We start from the raw sequence: 27,131 nt of genomic DNA, 5'->3' as shown, positions 1-27,131 counted from the left end.
GCTGTACTTTCACCAAAGTCATTCCTCTGACAAGGTCCCCAAATACATACTGATAGTTTATTCATGGAATAGGACTTCTGATGGGACCAACAGAAAATAACATAAATGGCCAAAAAAATGTAAAATCTGGAAATGTAAAAACAGGTTTAAATTTCTAAATCACATGTATGGGGAAAGAGTTTTGCCCCTACTGAAATGAAAACCTGTGTGTGCCCATGGAGTAAAATTAAAGAATTTTTCTACCTTGGAGAGTTGCCATACTCTTAAAAATTCTGGAAACAATATTGGAGGCTTATTACTTTTCCTTCAGTTTTAATCATTTCTATTGAAACACTATCATCTCTGTGAATGTTCCTACCTTTGTACCTTGAATATTAACTCTGTGATACAAAGCTCATCTGAATAATGTTTTTTTTATTTTATTACTGTTTTCACTGCAGCCTATAAACACCAAGAATTGAAAATACTGAATATGTACCTGAATTTTATCAAACCAACCCCTACTATGTATTCTAGCCATCTAGGAACTGTTCAAGCCTAAATTTTCTTCTATTAAAAGGAAGAGTTATCAAAAGTGTCTGAAATTTGTAGGTACTTGTTGATCAGCTCATTATTTTCTTTTATGAAATCTCGTTGTTGAGCAATTTGTGTTATTGAATTTATTTCATTCCAAAAAGTTCTTGTCTTATTCTTTCTTTGGAATGTATAATTTTTGCTGTTATGACGTGGTTGCTTAGAATTTTATGGTACAGTTTGTAATGTTCTTTAAGTCTGTCACTAACATCAAGAAAAATCTTTTTAGTGTTGCATGATTTTCCTTTCATTTGTAACCTTAGTGTAGCAAGCATTTCATTTATTGATGCAGGTTATAAATGAACTTATGTTTTTTGCTTTCATTTTTAACAATTTTGTACAACCATTTAAGTTAACCACAACCATTTAAGTTAACTACCTCACTTGTTACATTTGGACATAGTGTGGAGGTCCTACTTTTTTTCTTCCTAATGTGGTACAATATTTTTAAAATATTAAATCATTCCTGTATCCTTTCTGTCCCTAAATACATCTGCATTATCACTTTTTTTTAGTTGCTCTTGTGAACAAAGCTTTGGTTGCTGAAGTGATATAAAGTTACTAAAAGTATAACTTGAAATAGATATTGAAGAGATACACTGAAGAAAAACCTGGAATCCTTGACACAGAGATCATTTCATATGTAATAATTTGGGATTTTAGAATTGTTTCTAGATAAATATTTCTGCATCAGCAGGTGAGCATTTTGGTTTATAATACTTAGACATATTTCATAGTAAGCTCAACCCCAATTGTCACAAAAACTGATTTCAGAAAATAATTAATTTTATAACACATTCAATGCACTGAGCAAAGCAGAACTAACATGAAAATGAGAGATGCCACCAACTTTCCATGTATACTCTAGATAACTCATACCTTCTATCAGGATTGATCAAAAGTTCATCAGTAACTGAATCCAATATGTACTGTACTCCAGCTTTTTGTATTTCTTGCTTGCCTGCAGAAAAATAAATGGTACAGAATAGGGATGCATGAGGATAGTTGTTAGAACACCCACACACTCTCTCTTTCACACACACACACACACACACACACACACACACACACACACACACACACAAACACAATGGCTTTATTTCAGTGGTTACAAAATCAAGTTAAAAGAACAATTGATAATTAAAAGTGGAATCTAAATCATTAACAAGTAAAGGTAACAAGTCAACAAATAATAGAGACATTGAGATGTTGAAAGGAACATAAATGAGACTGAGGACATTGCTATAGCTGGTGGATGAATCCTTTCTTCACACACATCCGATGACACCAGGCTCAAACTCTTATGGGAATTGGTGAAATGCTGTGAGTAATGAGGATAATGGACAGGCAGCAGCACTACATTAGTAGTGTATGGATAAGTTGAGAATTTGGATCTGATGGGAGGAGTGTTAGGGTAGTCCCTGCAGTTGCAATGACCATTGTGTCCAGATCGCTTAGTGGTCAGAGCATCTGCCCAGTAGAAAGAGACCCAAGTTCAAATCCTGATTTAGCACAAATTTTTAACTTTCCCCACTGATTTCAATCAATGCCAACTCACAGCCAATGTCTGTAATTCATTTGGGTCTTATTATATCCCATCTTATTAGAAACCTTTGAAAGTAGTCATGCCACATACCATCTCTGCTAAAATTTCTGCAGAGCATTTTGCATGGACATGACTGTCAACTGGCTGTCTCTCCACACGACTGGCCACCACTGAACTGTGACTTAGAGCAGAGTCTACCATCCAGTGGCAGAACATGCTGCTGAGAAGAACATGTTCAATTTCAATAACTGCTTCACGATCTGTGTCATCTGAATCTTTCCCCCCCCGACAACAGCTTTCCTGAATTATGTAGATGGCTGTTGTCCTTGACTTGTACCACATCCTTTGACCCCATAATCCTTGTGACCTTAGTCTCTGATAGCCCCCTGCCACTCATGATTCTGCTCCCTCCCACCAGGACTCTGATTCTCCCTCTCAACTGCCAGCTGTCCCTCCAACCCTACCTCCTGATCCCTGCCTCTTTCCTCCCCTCTCTACTTAATCTGACAAAACCCTCCCCCTAGCTGAATTGCAGAACTGCAGTGTGTAGTTAAGTACCACAGTCTGGTCATACAGGTGTGTGTGTGTGTGTGTGTGTGTGTGTGTGTGTGTGTGTGTGCGCGTGCCATACAGATAAAAAAAGATGTATCCAAAACTTAGCAAAGTTATCATATTGCTTTATGTGTCTTTCAACAACTTAGTGCCTCTACTAGTAAGTGGGTTGATGCCGTTACTCATTGAAAATAAAATTTGAAGTATGAGTCAATAGGATTTTGCATCTGTTTGGAATTGGTTGCATAGAATGATTTGATTTGGAAGGCTGTCATGAAGCCATTATATCATCTCCCCACATGAAGGGCCCGGGCCATCCTTGACATGCGCGCTGGTGCCACACATGACCTATTGGACACAGACTGGGGAGGGGGGGGGGCTCCAGCTGGTCAAATCAGTATATCAACATCATAAAAGTGATTAACAGAGACTTGTGCTGCTTATGGATGAGTATTGTCTTGTTGGGAGATACTGTCTAGTGAGAGGTAGCACATTATGACTGCTGTGCTATGAGTTCTCTGGCGTATTACTAGAGGCAAACTGAAGTCAAGCAGAAGATGATGGTCTGAGGTAGTGCAGAACTGAGATTCATCACTGAGAACAATTCAGTGATACTCTCTGCTAGTCCCCAACTAACGGTGTGAGATGACACTGTCAGTTGTGCCCCAGATGGCAGGTGCAAGTGTGTAGGGACACAGTGCACTTTGGACACAAAGTTAGGCTTCCCCGTTGGTGTGGACAGACTCGGGTGACCAGATCCTCAATGAAATGTGTAGCTTTCCTCATGAACCAAGCCAGTCTAACATCAAGTCACTGGCAAATCCAGAACCTCCATATGGGAGTTATGTTTGAAAAGAGCTTCTGCTTCCTTTCTGCTAGCACATTAAAGTTACCATTATCAAGTAACACATCCAATTTTGGATTAAGGAGTGGGTAAGAAAGTGTACAGATTTTAAAGAAAATCTTGGAACCAAACAATTTCAGATTCTGGTATTAGTTGTGGTTTCAATTTGAGCTATAGTGAATAATGCAGGTTCAACAGCTCCAATATTGGTTTCATACCTAACTGTCTCCTCATCTACAAACCAAGGAAAACAAGTGACTACCATGAGAAGATGAACCAACATAGTTTCCTGAATTAGTTCAAGGGGGCTTCTGGAAAACTTAAATCAGTCACCTGTCATTGTAATGGATACTGTCCCATTCCATTCAGCTATTAAAGGTAAAGCTCCAATTATGTCAACAAGAAAAGCCAACATTGTCGAATAGTTGTAACGCCAGAATGTGAGAATTCAGTATGATTTATGTAAGGTGGGACTCATGGGGGTGGAGGGAGAGACCAGTTTCTACAGTATGTTGTGGACAATGTAACTAAACAATACAGCACAGGGTTCTTTGGCTTACACCATACCACTGCCATATCAACAGTATTGAAATAATTGGGGCACAGATTAAACGTTATGTGGCAACAAATAACAAAAGCCACATTGTGGCAGAAATTCAAAGGCTGTTAGAGGAAGCAGTGGCACAAATAATACCATTTGAGTGGAGTAATGTTGTACACCACACACAACATTTGTTAAAGGAAGGACGGTAAAGTGAGGTGAGTCTAGAAAGTAATATTGAAAATATTATAACCTTGGGCAATTCCAACGATTCTTCCACAGACCAGAGACCAGATAATGACAATGTTGAGAAAGAAAGTGATTGTGATCTATGTGGCATTTACCCATTGTCATAATTTGTCTTTATTTTTGTGTTTGTGCATCATATTTGTGACTGAATGGCGTGTACTGCATTTGCACAATAAATCTCATCTCATTATTAAGGAATACTTCTTTGGGCATGTATGACAGTCTACAAGCAAACTATAGTGATTGGCAAGCTTTCAAGCAGTTTACACTATTTTAATGTTATTAGTTATTTATTTCCATGAACAATTCAAATCCATTATTACACCACTTTCCACATCTACTCTACATCTACATACATACTTTGAAATCCATGGTGCAGTGCATGGTGGAGAGTACCCTTTACCAACAACTAGTCTTTTCCTTTCCTGTTCCACCCGCAGATAGAGTGAGGGAAAAATGACTATCTATATGCCTCTGTATGAGTCCTAATTTCTTGTAACTTATCTCCATGGTTCGTACATGAAAAGTATGTTTGTGGCAGTAGATTGTTCTGCAGTCAGCATCAAATACTAGTTCTCAGTAATGTTCTTTGAAATTAAAGTCTCATCTCTCCAGGGATTCCCATTTGAGCTCCCAAAGCATATCCGTAACACTTACATGCTGATTGAGTCAAGTGGTAACAAATCTAGCAGCTTGCCTCTGAATTGTTTTGATGTCTTCTTTCATGTGGACCTGGAGCAAATCCCAGACACTCAACCAATACTCTAGACTAGATCACACTAACATCCTATATGTGGTCTCCTTTACAGATGAACCACACTTTCCTAAAATTCTTTGCCTTGATCATTTGCCTTTCCTGCTATGATACTTGCATGCTCATTCCACTTCATTTCTTTCACATTGTTATGCCCAGATATTTAAATGACATAACTGTGTCAAACAGGACACTGCTAATGCTGTATCTAACCATTACTTGTTTTTTTCCTACTCATCTGCATTAATTTACATTTTCCTACATTAAGACTTAGCTTCTATTCATCACACCAACTAGAAATTTTGTCTAGGCCATATTTAATATGACAAATGAACATAATTCATTTTGATTACTGTAAAAGAGAGTGTGCTTTATGTTGCTTTTGTTGAGACATACAAATAACAGGACCATGCTCTGTATAGATATGTAGCCAGTAGAACAGTTCCTAATGGGAGGAACCCTCCATGGTATGCAGTCTCTGTAAAGACACTTCTAAATAAACAAAGATTGTGTAATAGCTGTAAAACAAAGCACAGAGCTATAGATGGAGAGATTCTGAATGAAATGTGTTTGGCCATTAAGAGAGCAATGCATGAAGCCTTTAGTGACTAATGTAGCAGAATATTGTCAAACGATCTTTCACAAAAAGCAAAGAAATTCTGGTCACAGGTGAAGGCTGTTAGTGGCACCAATGTTAGTGTCCAGACCCTTGCAAACGAGACAGGAACTGAAACTGAGAGTAGCAAAGTGCAAGTTGAAATGCTTAACACCATTTTCAAATGCTCTTTTACAAAGAAAAACCAAGGAGAACTGCCCCAATTTAATCCTTGTACCACTGAAAATATGAGTGAAATAAGTATTAGTGTTGGTCGTGTTGAGGAACAGCTGAAACTGTTAAAATCAAATGAAGCTCCAGGGCCTGATGGAATCCCTATCAGATTCTATAATGAATTTGCATTTGAGTTAACCCCTGTTCCAGCTATATTCTGTCATAGATCACTCAAACCAAAGGCAATGCCCAGTTCTTGGAAACATGCACAGGTCACACCCATCTATAAGAAGGGTAGTAAAAGCAACCCACAAAAGTACCTTCCAATATCCTTGACATTGATTTGTTGTAGCATCTTGGAACATATTCTGAGCTCAAATGTAATGAGGTATCTTGAACAGAATGACCAGCACCATGCCAACCAGCATGGATTCTGAAAACATTGATCACATGAAAACCAACTTGCACTTTTCTCACATGACATACTGAAAGCTTTGGAACAAGACAGTCTGGTAGATGCAGTATTTTTTGATTTCTGAAAAGCATTTGACTCAGTACCATACCTACACTTACTGGCAAAAGTACGATCATATGGGGCATCAAGTGAAATTTGTGACTGGAGTGATGACTTTCTGGTAGGGAGGACACAGTGTGTTATTTTGGATGGAGAGTCATCATCAGATGTAGAAGAAACCTTGGGTGTACCCCAGGGAAGTGCATTGGGGTCTTTACTGTTCATGTTGTATATCAGTGACACTGCAGACAATATTAATAGTAAGCTCAGACTTTTTGCAGATCATGCAGTTATCCATAATGAAGTAAGGTCTGACAGAAGTTGCCAGTCAGATCTTGATAAGATTTAAAAGTGATGCAAAGACTGGCAACCTGTTTTAAATGTTGAAAAATGTAAAATTGTGCTCTTCACAAAATGAAAAAGCATAGTATTCTATGACTATAATGGAGTGAGGGGGAACTGTAATAACTGGTACAATGGGAGGTACCCTCTGCCATGCACTTCACGGTGGTTTGCAGATTATAGATGTAGATGTATAATAGGAACACAATATCATTTTATACCCAGGAATGTGTTTGTTAAGCCACAACAATATTGCGATCCTATAAAGTGATGTCAATACTGTAGATTTAAAGACAATGTAAGAAGGTAGTCCAGTAAGAAACTGCACAGCTGTTGCTGCTACAGCCATACTACATGTGCACACAAGGGTGAACCAACAACATTGTCCCCTTTCATGCTCAACTGTGCTTCAGTGTCAGTCAATTTGTTTTTCTAATCAGCGTATAATTTGTCAACCATGTGACATCCTTCAATAATTGGAGTAATACAATAATCATTGTAGTTGATTTGTATCACACTAACTGTAATAAACAATAAAATCACTAAACAAATGTATATACTGATATGTTCATTCAAAGTAAACTTCTGTTTTGTTGCAGGGCCCTGTACCCTGTGTGTCATGTGCACAGAAAGTGATATGCTTCAAAAATGAGACACTGAGGATATAACTGAGGATTTGCATTTTGGAAATCTCTAAGAAAATATTTAATTTGAATGTAAGTCCAATTTGTGGAATTAGTCACTTGTATTTGAGTATAATGCTAACCAATAAAGTCACTAAACACATTTACATCAATCTGTTTTCATTTGATTTGTTTTTATTTTTTAAAAAAATGCCCCCATACCCTTTGTTTCCATGGCCATTGCATGGCTTACGATGGCCCTGACAATGAGGGACACAGGAAATTGTATAAAATTCACCAAAACTCAGCTTCTATCTGTGGAAAGGAATTACCGCAATTGTTTGTTCTGAGGAGCCACAGAGTTCTAAGCTCACTGGAAAAGGTATTAGTTACTCCCTTGAAATAGCACACGGATCACTCTGGAGTACTACAGTTCATGTGGAAGTAGCAACAGGTTCTCTTATGATCATCCACCAATCACACAAGAGATGGCAGTGAAGTGGTGTCTCTGCATAAGACACGTTGATACAGGGATGTGACAGGATGCCAGAAGGAGCTGTCGCTTTCGAACATACCCACAGCTGTATTGTGCTTGATTCACTGATGTACCAGTGCTGACTGTTCCATGTGTCTATAGCAAATGGTGCACTACTCACAGACATGTAACACTATGTAAGAACAGTGATCACAAAAAGATCCAATCCTCCAGAAACCAGAGATAAATGTAACATCTTGTCAATGACAATTCATTTAGTTACAACAGGAAATGCTGTTAAAGAATGCAGGTCCACCTCAACCAGTTGCTAAGCAAATGCTGTGAAGGGATGTACAAGAAATGGACATCCTGAGTGGGCTGCCTTGCAAAAGGCCACTGTTCACAGTGGCAAATAGAGCTATATGTCTTTGCAGGCCAAATAACATGTACGCATGATGGTAGCTAATTTAGTGTGGTCCAGTGATTCATGAGTTTGCATCTTTTCAAATGTTGCAAGACATCAAGGGCACTGGTGACCCACACGGTGTGGAGGGCAGAGGTGGACTGCGATATTTTGGGGGTGTTTTATGTGGTTACTATAAACGTGGATCAGGATGTTTATTTCAGTATTCTTGGTGACCAAGTGCTGCCCTTTCTTCTGAATTTTCATAGTGGACTGTGATATTTTGGGGTGTTCTTTTGTGGTTATCATAAATGTGGATCAGGATGTTTATTTCAATATTCTTGATGACCAAGTGCTGCTCTTTCTTCTGAATTTTCATGGTGAGTATGCTGTCGACATTCCTATTGTCCAAGATGACAACAGTATTGTGCTTATGCCTGCAGACATATTTCCTGGTTTGAAAAGCACTTGAGCACCATATTGCATCTGGACTGGCCCTCTGTTTTAGTCCCCCAGAGCAGGTGGTTCTAGCTTGAGTGCCTGTCAATGGGCAGTTAGTTACCCATGGGCACAGGTGGGGGAGGGTGGACAGACAACTGATCCACAGGCAGTTGGGCAGCCAGTCTAAGCCTAAGTGACTGTACTGCACCAGACAGGTACACACAGGTGAGAGTGGCCAAGAGGTCACATGTGAACAGAATGTGTGTGACAGGGCTGCTGTGACAAAATGAGCAGCATGGCTGATCTTTTGTGTACTATAAGGAGGGGAACACCAATGTCACCGGGCAACTGAGCACATCAAATTAAAAGTACTGTATAAGTATATCTACTAAAATTGCCAAGACTGCCTACTGTTGAGGTACAGGAAATATAAGGACATTTCTGGAATTAGCAGAAGCCCTAAACCCAAATTATTAACATATTTCTATGCCACCAGTTTTAGGGTACATTAAACTTTAAATATTTGTTTATTTATAATGCATAATTACCATTAACAGACATATTAACATATGTAACACACTGCCAAATAGTTCATGACCTCAGTTACATGAAGCTAGCTTGTTGTACGATAAGCATGAAAACAAATTTTTAAGTTATTTATAAATTTTGATTAAACTATGATAAAACAGAATTCAGCACACACTTATTTAGTGGCATCATGTTGATATTGTGATTGGGATTAAGATGTAGTAATTTACTTAAATATGATTTGTTATGTCTGTAAATACATTAAGAAATGTACTTTGAGTCTCTGTAGGGCCACAGCAACAAGTAAAATACAGACATGTACCATACTTGACTAGCTTAGGAGATTTCCTTTCAAAATTGAAGCAAAAATAATAAATTAAAAAGATGAAGTGTAGACATTAGTTATAGACTAAGATGTAGTCCCCTAAGCATAAGTAGATGCGTATATCAAAAATTTATTATATATATACAAAACGGTGTAATCTGATAAGGTGGGCCAAAGAAAGTAACAAACTTGACTACAGTAGTTAGTCATGTGACCAAGCTCTGGAGAAGGCAAGCAGAGAAGCTCCATGGTCTTTTGCCACTGTCATTGGAGGAGTGAAGATGGGCTTCTGATCTCTGGTGTTGGAACAGTGAAGCAATTTTTTAAATGAGTTTCAGTGGAACTTACAGCCAAACCTCCAGATGTCAGATACTCGGTTTGGTATCAAACCTTGTGTGTCGATAAAGTATCAACCAAAACTCCAATTTAGTTCATACTATGTGCTGTTGTCCAGCAGAACAAGTGTAAATGGTAATTAAAAGTAACACCAGAACTACGCAGCACTAATACGTGTAGTTTATGCACGCAAGTTGATAGAGTGTTAGATAATCATAGCCAGTTTTCTGCTTTCAAATCCCAGTAAGGACAATTCTTTTACTGTATTATGCATGAAAGTATTATATGGGGCAACATGTTTATGACATGTAAAAGGGCTGTTTGGAGTTTACAACAATGTTCTTTTGGAAATCTGCTTTCACTTTGTTTCTTTGAAAGTATTAAACCTGTAGTTTCACAGAACACACAAGCAGAACAGAAATAGAATGCAACAATAGCATCACACATGCAGTAGTAATGGTTGTAGTAATGGTAGTAGTAGTAGAAGCAGTAGTAGCAGTAATAGTAATAATAATAATGAAACAAATAGTTGCAATAATAACAAAATAATAAGATCAATAATAAGTACATAACCTTGCAAACATGACCCCCCCCCCCCCCCCCACACACACACACACACATGCATGCGTAGGAACCAAGGCTTCACAACAATAGTTGCTTATGAAGAAATGTTCGAAGTGAATTACATATAATAGTTTCATGAGCAAACAATAAACACGAAAAAACTGTATCAGTTGGGGCTTTCATTTAATTTTATTATCTTCCTGTAAATCATTTACATGATGTAGGAATTGTCACAACAAAGTTATCATACTAGTACAAATACTACAGACATAATAATGGAATATCACTTTCAAGGCATTTTTTAAAAGTACAAATTTAGACATATAAATTAAAATTTTTGGCAATAAATTTACACACAATCAAAGTACTCATCTACGTCATAGAAAGTTTTGCTTAAAAGGTAATTTTTAAGCTCAGTCTTAAATTTTACTTCATCTATTATTTCCTTCATGTACACTGGCAGAGCATTGTAAAGTTTTATTCCAAAATAACTTACATGCTCTTGGGTTTGTGTTGTCCTTACCCTTTCTACATACAAATTCTTATGAGTTCTAGTATTATAATTATGGCAGTCCTCATTTGTATGTAGATTTTTCATATGCGCTCTTGTACACAGAATGCTTTTAAAAATATACAGTGATAGTATTGTGAGTATTTGCAGTTCTTTGAAAAGGGGCCTACAATGAGTTCTTGGAGAGTTATGTGTTATAATTCGTATAGCTCTTTTCTGAAATTTGAAGATATCTGTTAAGCTTGATTTAGTTTTACCCCAGAACACTATGCCGTAAGACACAATGGACTGAAAGTAATACACTAGTTTAGCACAGTCTGTGCTGCATACTCTAGATAATATCCTCAATGCAAAACATGCCGAATTGAGCCTGTGGGATAAGTACTTGAGATGGTCTTTCCAGCTTAAGTTTTGATCAATGTGCATGCCCAAAAACTTTGTGGATTGTACACGCTCTATCTTCTTATCCATTAGTTTTAACTGGAGGTCCATATCTTGAGTTGCTTTGCCATACTGTATGTAATTTGTTTTACTTAGATTAAGTGTTAACTCATTAGCATTAAACCAATGTTGAATATATTTCAGGACTATATCAGTTGTGGTGGTTAATGATTTTTTATCATCACTTATAATTAGGCTAGTGTCATCTGCGAACAACATTATTTTGGTAGAAATATTAGGCTTTTTTATGTCATTTATATAAAGCAAGAATAATAAGGGACCAAGAACACTGCCCTGTGGGACACCTATTTCGAATTTCTTTGCATCTGAGATCCACTTGATTTTCTGATTTTTATGTTCTGTGATGATTTATACCACCTGAGTTCTATCCTGAAGGTAAGATTCAACCCACTGCTTCACAACTCACCTTACACCTATTGCCTCCATCTTGTTTAACAGAATTTTGTGATTTACTGTATCAAAAGCTTTAGATAAATCTAAGTTAATTCCCACTACACATTTTTTAGTGTCAAGACTCCTTACAATCTCTTTGGTATAGGCATGGATAGCTGATTCTGTGCTGTGGCCCGAGCGAAAGCCATGTTGATTGCAGTTTAGAAGTTTGTGAGCATCTAAGTAATTTATGAGTCTGGTTTTCATTAATTTCTCTAGAATTTTTGAAAGTGATTGGAGAAGGGATATTGGTCTATAATTTTCTACCTTGTATGGATCTCCTTTTTTAAACAGAGGTCTAACCTTAGAGATTTTCAACCTCTCAGGAAACACACCTTTGCTGAAAGACAAATTGGCAATATGTACCAGGGGCTTTATAAATTGTTGGGCAACTTTTTTTATTATTGACACAGGCACTTCATACACACCTGCAGACGTTTTTGATTTTAGACTCTTTATCACCTTTAATGTTTCATTATCATTTGTGGGAGTTAATAACATACTACTGTCTACTTTTGGGGCTGTTAATTTCTCATGTTTAGTAACGTTTTTACTTAATGACACTGGTACACTTAAAAAGTAATTATTAATGTAATTTGCCAGAGTTTCATCTTTTAATTCAATATTTTCACTATTTTTGAGTACTATTTCCTGATCCTTGAGGCCCTTACCTGTTTCCCTTTTCACAATTTCCCAAATAGTTTTTGATTTATTGCCTGATTTTTTTTATTAATTTATCATTACTTAGTAATTTTGCTTTTGTAACTACTTTTCTATATATTTTTTTGTAATTTGTTATATGTTCTTTAAACTTGGGGTCAGTCCAACTTTTCAGTCTATAGTTAAGCATTTTCATGGTCCTGGAGGAATTTCTAATACCTGTTGTGATCCAGGAGTTTGTTTTGACAAGTTTCTTAGGAAAACACATTTCAAAATTCAACATAAACAGGGAAGAAAAAATGTTATATGCAGTGTTTGTGCTAGTTTGTAACAGTACTTCTGCCCATGATTGGTTAGTCAGTGCTTGAGCACTGAATCTTTGGTACGATGACCTCATGCTCTACCAACTCACCACCATCAGATCTAAAAACAGATAATCACATTTCCTGTGCTTTGTAGTTCTGATGTTACTTTTTATTATTCCAGCACTATTTATTTATGCATGTTCTGCAGGACAACAGCACATAGCATGAACTAAATTGGTATTTTGGTTGATACTCTATTGACATAGAACATTTGGTACCTATCACAGTGTCTGACATCTGGAGGTTTGATTGTTAGAAAACTTAGCAAGGTGTTGAAATTTTATACATGCTACAAACTCTGACTTATTTTAATGTTTGGAAATTTCATTGAAAGCTCTGCTTGCTTTCCTCTGCACTATACAATGTATGACCACCTATTTGCACTTGTTTCGATTGATCCTTTACATGCAAGTAAAGTTACAAGATGAACTTAAACCAAAGCATGTTACCTCATTATACTTCAGGATACTTCTCATTTAACTGCAACAATTTGATTTTATATAGTTGAAAACATTTGCATAGTTTTAAAAAATTTCAATGATTAACGCAGTATGTAATCAAAAGTATCTGGACACCTGGCTGAAAATGACTTACAAGTTTGTGGCACCCTTCACCAATAATGCTGGAATTCACTATGGTGTTGGCCCACCCTTAACCTTGATGACACCTCCCACTCTCTAAGGCATACGTTCAATCAGGTGCTGGAAGGTTTCTTGTGGAATAGCAGCCCATTCTTCGCAGAGTGCTGCACTGAGGAGAGGTATCAATGTCGGTCAATGAGGCCTGGCATGAAGTCAGCATTCCAAAACAACCCAGAAGTGTTCTATAGGATTCAGGTCAGGACTCTGTGTAGGCCACTCCATTAAAGGGATGTTACTGTCATGTAACCACTTGGCCACAGTCCGTGCATTATGAACAGATGCTTGATCATGTCGGAAGATGCAATAACCATCTCCGAATTGTTCTTCAACAGTGGGAAGCACAAATGTGCTTAAAACATCAATGTAGGCCTGTGCTGTGATAGTGCCATTCAAAAAAAGGAGTGCAAGCCCCCTCCATGAAAAACATGACCACACCGCCACCTCCAAATTTTACTGCTGGCACAACTCACGCTGACAGATGACGTTCACAGGGCTTTTGCCTTACCCACACCCTGCCATTGGATCACCACATTGTGTACCATGATTCGTCACTCCACACAATGTTTTCCCACAGTTCAATTGTCCAATGTTTACACTCCTTACACCAAGCGAGGCATTGTCTGGCATTTACCGGTGTGATGTGTGGCTTATGAGCAGCCGCTTGACCATGAAATCTAAGTTTTCTCACCTCCCACCTAACTGTCGTAGAACTTGCAGTGGATCCTGATGCTGTTTGGAATTCCTGTGTGATGGTCTGGATAGATGTTTGCCTATTACACATTATGGCCCTCTTTGATTGTCGTCATTCTCTGTCAGTCAATAGATGAGGTTGGCCTGTAGGCTTTTGTGCTGTATGTGTCCCTTCACATTTCCACTTCCCTATCACATCAGAAACAGTGGATGTAGGGATGTTTAGGAGTGAAGAAATCTCTTGTACAGATGTATGACACAAGTGACACCCAATCACCTCACAACGTTTGAAGTCCATGAGTTCTGTGGAGTGCCCCATTCTGCTGTTTCACGATGTCTAATGGCTACTGAGGTCACTGATATGGAGTACCTGGCAGTAGGTGACAGCACAATGCACCTAATATGAAAAACATATGTTTTTGAGGGTGTCTGGATACTTTTGATCACATAGTGTATGTTCAACTACCTCATTGCATAATTATTTGAGCCAAAAGGCAGTAGCAAATAACTGACCCTTAGATGAAATTCAGCCACAATTATTGTAGGTTGTCTGCTTGCTCAATCACTACAGGTTTCTACCGATAGGACCACAGTGAACATGCAGGTCATTTACTTGTCAGGAAATAGCCAGTGAGTCCACACCACCTATCCGAGGCTGAGCTGGGGGTCCCCACACACTACAGTGCAGCATCAGAGCAGCCTGTTGTACAAAGTGTCTGGGACAGTGGGTGAAATGTAGCGGTTGAAATCCCACAGTTTGGTAGTTCTGCAGAATCTGATTGTCAATGAGTGGCTTTGAATGGTTACGATAAATCTTGAGAAACTTGTGGGCTCTATTCCTTGCTGAATTGACCCAATTGTCAAGGCTAGAGGCTGTGTTACACTGTTTTAGTGTGATGTTTTCTGGCAGTGACTAATTTTTTGTCCAACTTGCTTACAAGTGTGATAGCAACTTCGACAAAGAATAGGAAAGCTCTCACCAAGCAGATGACAAATTACTGTCTCACATACAGAGTGGAGAAAAATTGTGTCATGAAATTTTAACCCTGGATAGCTGATGCCAGTAGGAACCAAAGTTACTAGTGTTGTGTAGGTTGACAACATACAATTATTAAAATATGGAAACTTGGTGCCACACATTCCAATTGGCAGTGGGATTGCCCTGTTACCAGATGCTCTGGACAACGCGTGACCGCAAATTCTTTGCCTGCCGGAGATCATGATGTATCCAATGTGGACTGCATGCTCGGTGGTAGCATACCAGCCTTCCACTCTGGGGTCCTGGGGTGAATCTGCTGGGGTCCCAAGCATCCACTGTCATTTCATGGTAAGACTTGCCGGGAACAAACCCATCAACAGCTGTTAGTTCATGTACAGGAAGTCTTTCACAAATTGTGTCGGCCCTGAAAAGGGCCTTTCTTGTAGCTAGGACATTGTTTACCTAAAGCAGGTACTCGATCGAACTGGCGACCCTCTGACATGACACAAGCTCGGTAACGTTGAACAGCGTTTTGCAGAACTCTTTCAAAGATTCCTGGCATTACCCTGATGTGATTGGCGGCATGTTGAATGCAATCCATTAATTCCGTTTCGTTTCTAGGTGGTTCACGTCTGGGTGAGAGAACTATAACCTTGAAGAATCCCCACAGGAGAACGTCTAGTGGTACGAGGTCTGGTGAATGGGGGGGGGGGGGGGGGGGCATGTCCTACAAACACCTCTGCCAATTACCCAGCCATTGAAGAGTTCATTTCAATATCTGTGCACAGCATGACTGTTATGTGCGGGCACCCCATCATGCTGCAACCACATGCATAGCCATATGTCCAGGGAAACATTTTCCAGCAGGCTGGGTAGAGTTTCTTGCAAAAAGTGAAGGTAATTTGCCCTGGTAAGTCAAGGAGGTGGACACACCAGCCCAATCAGATGGTCACCCACACTGCCTGCCCAAATGTAGAGCGAAAATTGTTTCCGGTGTCCGTGGATTAACATGATGTGAGGATTTCCCATTGTCCAGTAATGAATGTTTTGTGTGTTGTAAAGGTCATCCTGATAGTAGATGCACTTGTCAGTAAACAAAACAATGGTGGGGAATGCGAGATCTCCTGCAACACGTCGCAGTACCACTGGCAAAACCTTAGCCTGTGTTCATAGTCCACCACAGGCTTTAGTTCTTGGACAAGGTGGAAATTAATGAATGCTGGTCATCATCCCCCAAAAACTCCCAGACTAACCAATGAGTGACCCCCATGTCGCATCCAACCTCTTGAGTACTTGTTGTAGGTGCTTCCTCGAAGTGCTCAAGAACAGTCTCTTCAAATGCAGCACCCTGGCATGTTTGAGGTCTTCCAGCATCACCACGGTATCCTGCTAATGAGCCTGTTTTGCCAAGTCACCGGTGAATTGCTGCAAACATTTACGAGGGTGAGTGGCGTCTTGCTGGGTACTGTTCCTCAAACAACCATCAAGCTTCATGTGCATTACCGTCTGCTAGTCCATAAACAAAAACCATATCTTGTTGTTCTTCAAACAGCTACTGTGCTGTCATGCTTACAGTATGACTAAATCACAGGTGATGTGTGTGTGCTTTGAAGCAAAGCATACGTGTGAATGCCTTTGATGTGAGGTGAAGACAAACAGCAAGACCTATTTTACACATGTGCGTATCACATTGGGGCAGAGAGAGGGTGAGGGATGTTTGTATGTGTGAACCGACAACCATGCACTGCCTGGCAACTGAAGAACAGCAACAGAGCAATCCACGGCCAATTGGAGGGTGTGGTACCAAGTTTCCATAGTTTAAAAATGGTGCTTTGTCACCCTACACAACATTAGTAATTTTGGTTCCTACTGGCATCAGCTATCGAGGGTTAAAATTTTGTGACACAGTTTTTCTCCACTCTTACATTAATTGCCACAGATAGCAACTGGAAAAGTGTGACAGCAATGACTGACTACAGAGTGGCCATCGGACAATGCTGCTGCAAGTACATAATGTCCACCTGTGTACTACACTTCAGTTCACCACAAGCTACGGCAGGTATTTCTTTGACACTGGCAGGCACTAGTGTTGGTAAAATGTCAGTTTATTAATCAAATATCTGTCAACTTGAAGAATTCAAAAAGGCACTACATGTATTATGCAAAGGAGTGGCTGAGAAAGCCTCAGTGGTTACTATCACTTTTCTGTCATTGTGGATGAAGATTAATCTCAATTTCTAGGTTGCTGTTCCCTGCACATACGAAGAAATGTTCTGAAATACAAACAAATGGTCAGTGAGACTACAAGCCTAAACAGGAAACGAGAGTGACAGATAGTAGTGGACAGAATTGATCAGTGACTACACAGGGGCAGAAAATAGGCAGAATAAGGGTCACTAATAGTTAATATGTGATAAATAAATGAATTTAATTTTGCAAGTGTGTTGATTTATAAGAATACAAGAAAATTTTCTTTGGTAAGACAAATGCATGTTGTGATAATGGGATATTACTCACTTCCATAATAGTATTGGTCCACTGTTTTGAGCCATCCAACATCATCATGAGAATGTGGTACCAGGTGAACATTAAGCATCCCTTGTTTCACTGGGTGGCAAAACTGAAAGTAGACAAAAAATGTCAATGTCAGATACATCATCATGTGGAGGAGTGATCTTTTGATCTATTCACTTAATATTCAATTATGCATACATAAAGTTCTGTAGATTCTTCCATAACGCAGAAACCTCAGGGATAGGAAACAAAAATTATTTTTGGCTCATGAATATTATAATTTTTTTCAAATTGTACATGAAGTTCAAAGAATCAGTGATAAAATGTGATTAAAAGTCTGTTGTTCTCACATCACAAGGGTGTTCTCATCCTGGGGTCTGAATGACCTGACTTCCCATTTTAAGCTTCCCTAATCCATCCCTCTCTACCATCCAAGGAGGGAACTATTAGTCCCAAAAGATAGGACTGTATCTACTTTATATGTGTCTATCAGTTCTTCTGATGTTTCTTGTGAGCATTAAGTACCGGCTAGTAATTCTGTCTCATAATTTCAAAGATGTTGTTACTACATTTATGAATTTCTATTACTGTGTTTGTTAATCTGAATTTATTATTTTTGACAATATCATGTAACTGAATAGATAAAAAAATCTACTCACCATGCAGTGGCACGAGACACACAAGAAAGTTGAACATACACAAACTTTCAGAGCCAGTGGCTCCTTCGTCTGGTAGAAGAGTTGAGGGGGAAGGAAGACAGGTGAAGAAAAAGGACTGGAGAGGTTTAGGAAAGGGGTACACGTTGGAAAAGTCTCCAAGAACCCCAAGTCAGAGGAGGCTTACTGGACAGGATGAGGATGAAAGACTGATTGTTGGGGATAGCACAGGATGTGATTTGAAAACCTGAGAGCTTAAAGGTCAAAGACAGGGTAATATGCAAAACAGAGATTTCTACCAAAGCATCGTGCATGAGTTAGTAAAAGTGAAAAGATAAGTGCATTGTGTAAAACAGAGGAGGGGGGGGGGGGCGGGGGGGGGGGGGGATCGAGAAATATAGACAGATCAGAAAATAAAAGATGCAGAAAATGAAGTGAAGAAAGGAGTAGTTACTGTGAAGAAATGCTGCGACAGAAGGAATTAATGTGGACTGAAGTCAGGTGGGTGGCAAGAACCAAGGACATGTTGTAGCAATAGTTCCCATCTGTGGAGTTCTGAGAAACTGGTGTTTGGGGGAAGAATCCAGATGGCACGTGTGATGAAACAGGCATCAAGATCACTACTGTCATGTTGTAGAGCATGCTCTGCAACAGGACATTGTGTGTTGCTGGTATAGACCCTCTGTCCCCAGCCATTCATCTGGACTGATAACTGGGTGGTAGTCACACTGATGTAAAAGACCAAACAGTGTTTACATAACAGCTGGTATACAACGTGTCATTTAACTGGTGGCTCTCCCTTTGATAGTATACGTTTTGCTAGTTACAGGGCTGCAATAGGTGGCAGCAGGAGGGGCATAGGGCAAGTCTTACAGCAGCGATGGACACATGAGTAGGAGCAATAGGGTGGAGAGAAGGGTGCAGAAGGAGCATAGGGTCTGACAAGGATATTGTGGAGATTGGGAGGGCGACAAAATGCTATTCTAGATGTGATGGCAAAATTTCAGACAGAATGGATCTCATTTCAGGGCATGATTTTTGGAAGTCATGGCCTTGTGGAAGTATATGATTTATACATTCAAGACCAGGATAATACTGATTTATTATTTGTTGTAAAGCTTTGGTTTTCTGCAATTCCTTGGTAAGTAAATTAAAAGCTCTGTGTGGTAACTTTGTATTTTCTTATTCCTGTCTGTACTAATTGTTGAGAAAAATTACTGTGACCAAGTCACCCCAAATTGAATGGAGACTTTGAGAGTACTTCAGAAACAGTTCCTGAATTAATTAAACAATTCTACCAAAAGTTTCCTTAATAGATTAACAGAGAAAGGGTGCACATTTTGGCAAAGTATATTTGTTTGGAATTAATGTTGAGAATTTGTACAAAATCATCAAAAACCTCAAAAAGTGTCACAAAGTCAGCCTCATTTATAATATTTTACATACAGGAAGACCAGTTTGGTACTAGATCTGGAGGGGAACCAGGGAAGCAATTTTAGAACTGTGGAAGTGACTGGTGAGTAGGCTAAGAAAGAGCAGAAAAACTTTCATAGCTTTAATTGATTTTCAGAACGCCTTTGACATGGTAAATCCAACACTGGTGCATCATTCTATTCATTCCTTCCTTTACACACCATGTTGTGTCAGTCTCATCTAGAAGGAGAACCATCAGGGACTTGGAATGTTTTGGGCTGTACACTAAGAGACAGAGACAACTACTGTTCTGATAACAAATTATGACTAGCCCTGATCTACTCTATCTGATACTTATGGCAGTTGTAATCACTCTATATTATGAAACTTCCTGGCAGATTAAAACTGTGTGCCCAACCGAGACTCGAACTCGGGACCTTTGCCTTTCGTGGGCAAGTGCTCTACCATCTGAGCTACCCAAGCACGACTCACGCCCCGTCTCACAGCTTAACTTCTGCCAGTATCTCGTCTCCTACCTTCCAAACTTTACAGAAGCTCTCCTCGCAGGAGAGCTTCTGTAAAGTTTGGAAGGTAGGAGACGAGATACTGGCAGAAGTAAAGCTGTGAGACGGGGCGTGAGTCGTGCTTCGGTAGCTCAGATGGTAGAGCACTTGCCCGCGAAAGGCAAAGGTCCCGAGTTCGAGTCTCGGTTGGGCACACAGTTTTAAGCTGCCAGGAAGTTTCATATCAGCGCACATTCCGCTGCAGAGTGAAAATCTCATTCTGGACTCTATATTATATTTGCCAAATAGTTTTGGCACCCGACATAAAAGGTAGTGGGAAGTAAGCACTCTATGGCAGAAAAAGAGTAGGCGCACCTGTTACTAATATCACCAGATGGCTACCATAACTAAAACACAAGTAATATTGGCAGCACCATAAGTAACAAATAACAAACATTTATTAAAATAACATATAAGAAAAATACTTTTTGATAGTTGGGCGAAGAACAAGCATGGCACTGTAATAAAAGATATCAAGCTTGTCTTGATGAAGACTAACTAATCTTCAGTCTGGACTGCTGCCACACAGCTTAATAAGTTTAGGTGCAATAATAACCTTCAGCATTGCTGGCCAATAATGACTCATCAACAGCTGCTGGACTGTAACTGCAGCCAACTGTTTGGCCTGTCAGTGACCAGTCAGTAATTGGCCGAGTGAAGGTGTGTGGCCACTTTTATGCACAAGCAGTGGATAAAAGTGCATTTTGTCATGTGTTTGGTGAATGAGGGAAATAGTCCCTGGTTTCAGCATTCTCTGCAGTGTGAGACCTAACCATCAGCGGATAGATACAATTATTCTATTGTCTTGTGGTGACAGCAATATAAGATTCCTGTTATATGGGGGTCACTGATTGTACCTCTGTGTGGCCCACTGCTGGAGGCACCCTCTGTGGATACAGATGTGCAGTATGTGTGACAGTACATAGCACATTGTATATAAACAGCTTCTTAGAAAAAAAATCCTCTGTTCCTCCTCCTATACTACTCTGCCGCTATTACTATCTGATAATTCAAACAAGGCATTTTAGCTATTAGCTGTCTACATACTGGAAAAATCAGGATCTTTCTGATATAAATATCACAGTTAGCCAAAATTTACATTCCTGAGCCAAGTTATCCAGATATATTGAAGGGGGAGTGGCTAATGAGGTATTCTTTGACTTTGTGTTCAAATATTTGGGGGATGTTTAATTTCCCACCTGTTGTCCATTGGAAACCTGTTGCAGACTTTGGCAGCAGAATATAAAACTCCATTCTCAATCTTGGACAAGACTGCATAATTTATATGGAAATTATTTCTATTCTGCGTACTGTGGTTATGAATTATTGAGTTTATCCTAATTCACTCTTGTTATGAACCACAAATACCATGAGAAGGAGAGCATATTTATTGGTATGTACCTGCAAGAGTCCCTAGGGTCACGAGGAGACTTCTGCAAGATGCCTGATTATCGACTTTAACATTATTCCTATTGCACACTTCTGAGAATAAATACTTTTTTCACCTTAGCTGTCAAGCCCCGTAAGATTATGACTGAGGGCAAACTTGGTAAAAGTAGGTCAAAGTATGCTACCAGAAGACTAGGCAACGAGAGAGATTTCTGAGGTGCAAACTGGGCAGAGCTTGAGTTATTTGTTTAACTTGTTCACATGTTGCCATCCTCAGCTTATTATCTACCCTGATACCTAGGAACTTCATACATGGAGCCTCTCCCAGCGTATGCCTTTTGAACTCTACTTCTGCAACCTTTAACTCAATTTTATTTCTTCAGAATTGCATAATATGAGTTTTTGCAAGACTAAAACTGAAGGTGTTGATTGTGAAACAATTGCGAGCTTGTTCAATATCTTTAGCCATCTTATCAAGATACCTGTGTTGTCAGCAAACACTATGATTTTTGAGGGCTCTTCGAATGTTAGTGGTAAATCATTTATACATGTCTAGAACAGGAGCAGGCTCAGCACTAAACCTTGCAGCGTGCCACATTTTATGGCTGTAGTACTTTGGCTGAGACACCATCATAGCCAGAAGAGTTACTGCTTTTTAGTCACCTAATATGATTTTTGTGATCTCTCTAGCAGATGAGTTGGCAAAACTGATTTCTGATTATAGAGTAGGTGTTCCCTCTCTAAGTTAAGTTTATTGGATCTGCTTCCAATAAATGGTTCATTGTTCCTGTGTTTTCTGCTACTGTTAGAATGAACTGACTGAATTTAGTAGCCAATGATTTTAATTTCATACCATATATCTTGCCTTATTGCCATCTGGGAATTCAGTATCATTTGCCTCACTGAATTTATTCATTTCATGCCTAACAATTCCCGTACTGTCCCTGCCCCATTTTTTGATTTTTGAATTTTTTGTGCACAGTACATGGTACAGTTTCCGCCTTTTTGATGAGACTCTGAAGAATTCTGAATACAGCTTTTAGTGCATTTTTTAAGTCTTGATAAAAGCTAGTCTTCTGCATTTATCTTTCTTCCTAGCACAAGATCTGTTGATCCCAGATGTTAGCAGCTATCCTTGATCTCAGCCTCCAGTGTAAATGTTCCTGACTCTTTGCAGTGAAAAACTGGATTCATAATATAAGGATATTTTTAGGAAAGAATAAAATTTCCCATCTACTGTTTCTCTTGATAAATTTCTTGCCATTTCCCATCCTGTGTAATTGAGTGAGCACTTACAATTCTGAGAAATTTTCCTTTTCCTTTCTTAGTTAAGCTTGATTGATGGTGATGGTTAATTGCTGCCATTTGACACACCATTGTCAGATAAACTACTTATTATAGGGCTCACATCTATTTCATTAAAGACAGATGGATATAGAAGTAAATTACCTATTTCTGTTGCACTACACCTGTCTATTGTTGTTGCGGATGTTGCTTTGTGAGATAATCCAAAGCTGGGCATCAGTAATTCTAGGTGCCCTCAATCGGAACTATCTGAGGTGAAATCTATACTGACATCTTCACATGAATAACTTGCCTGTTATTTCTACTAGGTCTTATTAGTTCCCCTTCCATCTGCTTAATGAGGTTTAAAACATTAACTGTTGGGGTCTTGCAGACTATCAGAACAGCAATCTTGTTTATTTCCAAGTCAATTACTGAAGCACTGTTGATGAAAGTTTATCATGCCCAAAAAAGTCTTAAGTCCTGGTAAGTTTTGGTTTGGGGCTTGTTATGAATTGCCTGCACACAGATGGGGAAGGGGTTAGGTACCCTCCTAAAACATCAATATATGGCTTCCCCAATGTGCACTTATGGCATTTAGGAGGACACCATGCTCCTGAAGACATTGAAATAACAGCTGTAAGTGTGCTCTGTGCTCTTGTTTTATTATGAGAAAGAAAACTAGGTTGTCAGCTACATATGCAGAACAAAAATTTAGACCTCTGAGAACTTCATCTACAAAGTGCTGCTCTGTCTGGGCTGCAGTACATAAACTGTATGGCAAAAACTGAAACTCAAACAACCCAAAGGGGTGAGCACAGCAATCTTGAGGATGTCACAGGGGACCACTGGGTTTTGCGCATATGTGTTCTCACAATCAGTTACACTGAAAACTGATGCACTGTGTAATTCACTTGTAAAGTACTGAATATTCAGTATGACGTAATAATTTGGGACAGTCCTGGTATTTAATCCCCCAAAATTGCTACAGAATTGATAAGTACCATCTTTTTTACTCATGAAATGTAACAGTGATAGGCATGGGCTGTCCAATCTGCATACATTTCCTTTTCCCAACAACTTGTGGAAATGCTGTTTGGCTGTTGCATGACATTCTGGAGCTAGGTGGCGGGCATGGGCAAAGGCAGATGGTCCAGGAATTGTTTGAATGTAGTGTGCTGTGCAATGACATGCTTCCTTTCAAGGTGCAAATTATGTGACTAGCTCTGGGTGATTTTGTAGAAGTTCTTGAGATGGAACTTCATTCTCCTTGATGGCAGAGGTTGCATTGGAGCCTGTCATCAAAGTTGCAGGGATTTCATGCTTAAGATCCATTGTAATCAGCTGACAATGATGTATGTCAACTAAGAATTTAAAACGGTACAGAAAATCTGCTCGTAAGATGTTATGAGAGACTGCAGCAACCGTGAAATTTCATTCACTGGATATTTGTGGGCTGAGGTTCACTGACAGGTGAGTTACATAAATGAAATTGGCAAAAATGAGGAAGTGCAATTATATTGACATTGGTTTACTTCTTGTTTGCAAGTAAACTTGCGTGGTTGTGACTGTTGCTGTTCCATTGTCGTGTTAGTGTGGTAAGTTAATCGATGTGGGGGAACTAATTTTTGTGATGTGGAGGAATTAATTTCTATAAAACGATGTCATCATTATAATTAATCACTGTAACCCTACTATAAAGGATGGATAAATGGTCAAAACTAAACAACATAATCAAAACTTGCAAGACATAAGAGACAAACATTGAATCACAAAATGCATGTTGTTACCATGAAGTTATTGTAGATTGTAGATTGTATTTTATTGGTCCTGTTATCTACATAGCAGCTTATGCATAAGACATTGGACAAGTCAAGTTATAAATATACAGGCTGAAAGTCATTTCAAGGCATACATATTTAAGCTTACAATTATACACTTTACACGTAAATATTTATATAACACATTTCATAAATTTAAATATTCTTCAATGGAGTAAAAGCAGTGATGCTGTAAATATGACTTAAGAGTTTTCCAAATGTATTGACCTCAGTGCTGTGCTGATTTGAGTCATATGTAAGTTTCTGTTTTGTCTGGTATAGTGCTCATGTATATCACAGTTTTTTTGCAGTCTCCGGTCCTTGCCTATTACAGTTAATTTAAAGAACAAAAGAGTTTCCATATGGCCTCAGTGCTGTGCTGATTTGAGTCATATGTAAGTTTCTGTTTTGTCTGGTATAGTGCTCATGTATATCACAGTTTTTTTGCAGTCTCCGGTCCTTGCCTATTACAGTTAATTTAAAGAACAAAAGAGTTTCCATAATGTATACACATGGTAATGGAGGAATACCAGATTTCTTAAACAGGGGTTTACAAGAGTCTCTAGGCTCGCACCCAAACAAGATTCTAATGGCCCTGTTTTGCAGTTTAAAAGTGCTATTAGCTGTTTTAGAGTTTCCCCAGAAGGTGACCCCATATCTAAGACGAGAATAAAAGTACGCATGATATGCATTCAATACTGTTTTCTCACTACAGCATGATTTTAATGAACAAAGAAGGTAACATGTTTTGCTCAGTTCTGCATTGAGATATTCAATATGCTTATTCCATCTGATGTTATTCTGCAGCCAAAGTCCTAAGAATTTCGTTTCAGTACTATTACCAACTGGTTTGTCATTGATAGAGACTGATGGGATAAACATGTCCTTGTTAGGAACATTGTGGAATTTTAGAGCAATAGTTTTCTTACTGTTTATTAAAAGCTGATTACTCTGTGCCCAGCTGCTAAGTTGTTTCGTGCCCCGTTTACTGTCTGCTGTAACTGTTCATCGTCGTCTCCTTTTAGTAGAATCGTGGTGTCATCCGCAAATATGATTGTTTTGTGTGCATCAATATTTAAGCTTAGATCAGTTATGTACAGAAGAAACAGAAGGGGTCTCAATACTGATCCTTGGGGTACACCACATTTTATTTGTTTATTGTCAGATAAGTGATTAGATACAGTTTTTAGTTCAATATTTGTGTGCTTGACGTACACTGCCTTCGTACGATTAGTCAGAAAGGATCTGATCCACTTGTTGGACAGACCTCGAACACCATATCTTTCTAGCTTTGATAGCAGAATTTTATGGTCCACCATGTCAAAAGCTTTTGACAAGTCAATAAAGACTCCTATTGTTTCCTGTTTTTTGTCCATCAGGTTTAGGATGGAATTGATGCACTCATAGACAGCAGTTGTCGTTGACCTCTTATTTCTGAATCCATGTTGTTCATTGCATAGGATGCTGTTTTTATTTATAAATTTCATAAGTTTCTCATACATAACTTTTTCCAGTACTTTAGAGATGCAGGAGGAAATTGTGATGGGTCTGTAGTTATTTACATTGTCCTTATCCCCTTTTTTATATACAGGAATAACTTTTGATGTTTTCAACACATCATGGAAAGTTCCTGCCTGAAGTGAGCAGTCGCATAAATGTGTGAGTACTTCAATTAGGTTTGATGTGCTCTTCTTTAACATTGTTGCAGGTATACCATCAATACCTGCTGATTTGGAATTTTTTAGTCCTTTTATTGCTTTAGCTACTTCATCTTGTGAAACAGAACTGATGTACATTGATCCTCTACATGCACTTATTTTATGTTCATTTGCCTGGGTGCTCTTAAACTTTGATTGTAACATATTTTCAGCAACACCTGTGAAAAAGTTGTTAAATGTGTTGGCTACTTCTAAGGGGTTTGTTACTTTTTTATTTTTATGTGATAGTGTTATATTTTTGCAAGGTTGTCTGTATTCTCCACATTCTTTTTTTATAACACTCCACATAACCTTTGCTTTATTAGCTGAATTATAAATGATTTCATCATTATGCATTATTTTTGCTGCTTTTATTAATATTTTGGAGTACTTTTTATAGTATGCGCGTACTACAGGTGAGGAATTTTTTGAGTTACATATTTCATGAAGTAGTCTTTTCTTCTGGCATGAAACCCTTATTCCCTTTGTGATCCAGCTGTTTGTTCTAGAGTTTCCCTGTATGGTTAATGTTTTCACTGGGAATGCAAGTTCAAAGAAATGGGTTAATGTATCAGTGAAAGTGTTGAATTTTTCATTTATATTGTTCATTTTGTACACTCCTAGCCATTTTTCTTTATGTAATAAGTTGTTGACGTAGTCACATTATGCTGATTAT

The 27,131-nt window shown here is 38.7% G+C and overlaps 1 protein-coding gene across 1 annotated transcript in view; it reads right to left on the bottom strand.

Moving 5' to 3' along the window:
• The window catches only part of LOC124778072 (lysosomal alpha-mannosidase-like), a 291,632-nt gene that overhangs the window by 160,660 nt on the left and 103,841 nt on the right, over positions 1 to 27,131 (bottom strand). Inside the window, exons 3-4 of the mRNA XM_047253619.1 lie at positions 17,637 to 17,739; positions 1,453 to 1,534 (exon numbers count right to left, since the gene is read on the bottom strand). Coding sequence (XP_047109575.1) covers positions 1,453 to 1,534; positions 17,637 to 17,739 — 185 coding nt within the window. The remainder of the gene's footprint in view (positions 1 to 1,452; positions 1,535 to 17,636; positions 17,740 to 27,131) is intronic.

This window comes from Schistocerca piceifrons, chromosome 1 (genome assembly GCF_021461385.2).
Source record: "Schistocerca piceifrons isolate TAMUIC-IGC-003096 chromosome 1, iqSchPice1.1, whole genome shotgun sequence".
NCBI lineage: Eukaryota > Metazoa > Arthropoda > Insecta > Orthoptera > Acrididae > Schistocerca > Schistocerca piceifrons.
This window is presented reverse-complemented; position numbering and strand designations above follow the sequence as displayed.